The sequence below is a fragment of the Cibotium barometz genome, chromosome 65 (assembly GCF_041138505.1).
Source record: "Cibotium barometz isolate CiBa-2024 chromosome 65, ASM4113850v1, whole genome shotgun sequence".
In the NCBI taxonomy this organism is placed as follows: domain Eukaryota; kingdom Viridiplantae; phylum Streptophyta; class Polypodiopsida; order Cyatheales; family Cibotiaceae; genus Cibotium; species Cibotium barometz.
The window spans coordinates 22,801,633-22,804,703 of NC_141110.1; the positions used below are offsets into that span (position 1 = coordinate 22,801,633).

The following is a 3,071-nucleotide window of genomic DNA, read 5'->3' on the forward strand; positions in this document are numbered from 1 at the left end:
TTACAAGACTAATGTTTGAGTCCTTACATTTATACGAGATGTCTCATGTAATAGCTACTAAAATGTTTGACTTATAGTAGGGGTGTTGAAAAGTCGTGCTAAAAGAGTGTGTACATACATGTAATGAAATAGCTACTAATATGCTTGACATAATAGTAGGGGTGTTAAAAAAATCATTCTAAAAGAGTGTATACATTCATGGAATGAAATACGTAATCATAAAAACCATGTGTACATACCTATTATTTTGGATCCTCTGGAATTTGCACGAAGATGATCTCACGAAGGTGATATGTGGACAATTTTAAATAAGTTATACACCATGTTAGACCCGAGATGCAATTGAACTTTCTCCTTGAGCTGGTTGAACTACCATAATTTTTAACTTTTTTGATAAACTGCTCCATGGCTTCCATACAATGTAACTTTTTATTTATTTTTTTAAAATCTCTTAAATTTATTGTGAAATTAAAGGTTTCAATATTCTTTTAGCTATAAATACGTTCAAATTATTTAAAATTGATAAGAAATGCTTTAGAATTAGTAAGAAATGCTTAAATCCAACGAATGGAAAAGGTGTTCTTAATGATGTTACTCTTTTAAACGTAGTAAGAAATGCCTCTGATTTTTTTGAGATGAGGTTTTCCATGGGTTAGTGTAGCGGTTAGAATGGAGTTTGAGAGTCCCCAGGTTATGGGTTCGAATCTCCGTGCAGGAGCCGTGACACTTGTGTGTGTGGGTGATAACATGTGTAATTTCTACTTTCAAGCCAAGATTTTTATTTATATATTTATTTTGAATAAGAGAGAAGTTTTCCATGAAAAGTTTTCTTCATCACAAGCTGCTTTTCACATTGAGAAACACATTGTCCGCCGTTGAATCTGAACAGACCGAGGAGGTTGGCTTCACGACACGGGGTCTTCGCTCCCGGCTCGGTTTTCTGGCTTTCAACACTTGATGAACTCCTACTGATGCTTCACAGTTCTATTCTCTTACGCTGCTTGTTTTGAGCCTTTAGATCTGTGCTCTCAGGTCCTGGCGTCGACGTAGTAACCTGGGCCGTCTTCTGCACCTCTCTTCTTGCTAATTATATCCTACATAGTGCAGCAGCCCTACGCGATTCGCATTAGATCACAATTTTTTCGTGCTCAAGGAGAGTTTTCTTGGCGGCCTGCGCGCTCATCAGCCATGCGGATAAGGAAACGCCGCCCAGCCGCAGGAGGCAGGCAAAATGATGTCATTTGCAGGGTTTATAGTAGTGGCGGAGCTGGTACTAGCGCTGATTATAAGCCGCCCAATTTTTCCTCCTCTACTCATGATCTGATCGCGCCTTCTTGCCCCCTAGTCTCTCAAAGGCAGCCGCCGCACGCCGTGTTAGGCTCCAGCGTGACTGCGCCTAGCAGCGCCGGGCCGGGCGAATTAGCTAAACCGCCTTCGACTGCAGGCAAGGACCGTGACGTGTCCGTCGTGTGGGGAAGGCCGAGATCAAACAAGCCGGCCAGTGTTTCTATTGCGAGGATGAAGGAGGATCAGGAGACGGAACAAACTAGAGAGCTGGACAGTACGAGTACAGAGAACGTACATAGAAATGGTGGAAACCACAGAAGAGGGATATTAGCACAGGAGGAGGAGGAGGACCGCAATAAAACGAGCACAACTAAGCACCCCCAGGTCAGACTCCTTAACAAGGATTAATTAGGTGTAACCCAAAATTCACACACTAGCATAGAAGAGTTGGATCTTTAGAACTTAGCTTTTTTAGCAGATCATTCATCTCCTATTCTAGTGCATGCGCAGGCAGGCAATCTTGTAATTTGTAACCCTGCACTCATTCTTCTGCAAATTATTGCCTTAGATTATGCAAACCATGATATAAGTCTGATGAGGGAAGTCTGGCACATGAATACAGTTAATCCCACCTAATCAGGCTGCTAAGTTCCTATACAACTGCAAGTCCAGTTACAATAACCTTCACTTCTGTCTGTTAGCTTCAAGATCCATGCATTTAGATGGCGGGGATCCGAATTCCATATCTAGCCCACTATCCCACATAGCATACCTACTATATCCAAACTAACTGGCGTCTCTGTCTTGCCCTCAATCTAAAAATATATCTTTACTCTACACTTTACAACTAAATTTGCTTGTGATACACCTCTACACTTTAGATTTTAATTGTGATAGTTTTTTGTGGAGTGCTAAAAACCCCATGAAGCCTCTCAATTGAAAGGGCCATCATATTAACCTTTCATAGACCAAAGTCTAACCTCGGCAAGATAGGCCTGAAATGCACCTACTTACTTCTTGTGATTTGAGGGAAATCATGCAGCTGGTGCAGGACCAATAGCTGGGGTTCCTACTTTATAGGGGAGCACCTGCAGAGCTTGACAATTTTGATTGGAACCAAGTTGGGAAGGCATGGAAGGGAATCCCCATTGCCCACACATCATTAAATTGTGTCGACTGATCCTGTCTGATGACGTCTCCAAGGTTCGGGGAGGCTAACTTAGGGGACGACTGGCTGCTCCTGATTGTACCGGATTGTTTGACAGTACGTCTTGTGGTGTATTTGAGCAAGACTGCGTAGACCCAGGAGTCCCAGAACTTTTGTGCAGCCCGTTGCCACAGTTGGTTGGTATTCAGACACAACTGCAGACCTCGTCATGATGATTGGGCCTAGGCCTTAATGTTGCTCGTCAGTGTGTTTGCAGTAGACTAAAATGGATCATGTTGCTCATCAGTGTGTTTGCAGTCAGTAGACTATACCCTAGTGATACCTACCATTGGTTCCCTTCTAAAGAATCTACTTAGCTTTTCTGCTGCTCCTTGATGTCCCATATATAATTATGTATCTCCCATTGCATTGTAGACTAGCTAGCCCTCAACGTCATGTTTTTATGGTAGCTTATGAGGCTAAGGAATACATCAACCCACCAACTTCATCACTGGAGTTTGTTATGTTTGTGTGTTAAAATTACAGATTGACGTTCTGGAGAGACGTTGCAAATCCAGAAAAGGGCAAACTACCATTACCAGGTTCGGCCCTTTCTCATGATGTCAATTTGAACTCA

At 42.4% G+C, this 3,071-nt stretch overlaps 1 protein-coding gene across 1 annotated transcript; it reads left to right on the forward strand.

The window, feature by feature from the left end:
* Window positions 1-964: 964 nt before the first annotated feature.
* On the forward strand, window positions 965-3,071 carry LOC147603066 (uncharacterized). Its single transcript, XM_086797008.1, has 2 exons — window positions 965-1,671; window positions 2,981-3,071. The coding sequence occupies exons 1-2, from the start codon at window positions 1,189-1,191 to the stop codon at window positions 3,053-3,055; spliced, it is 558 nt and encodes a 185-aa protein (XP_086653134.1). The 5' UTR covers window positions 965-1,188; the 3' UTR covers window positions 3,056-3,071.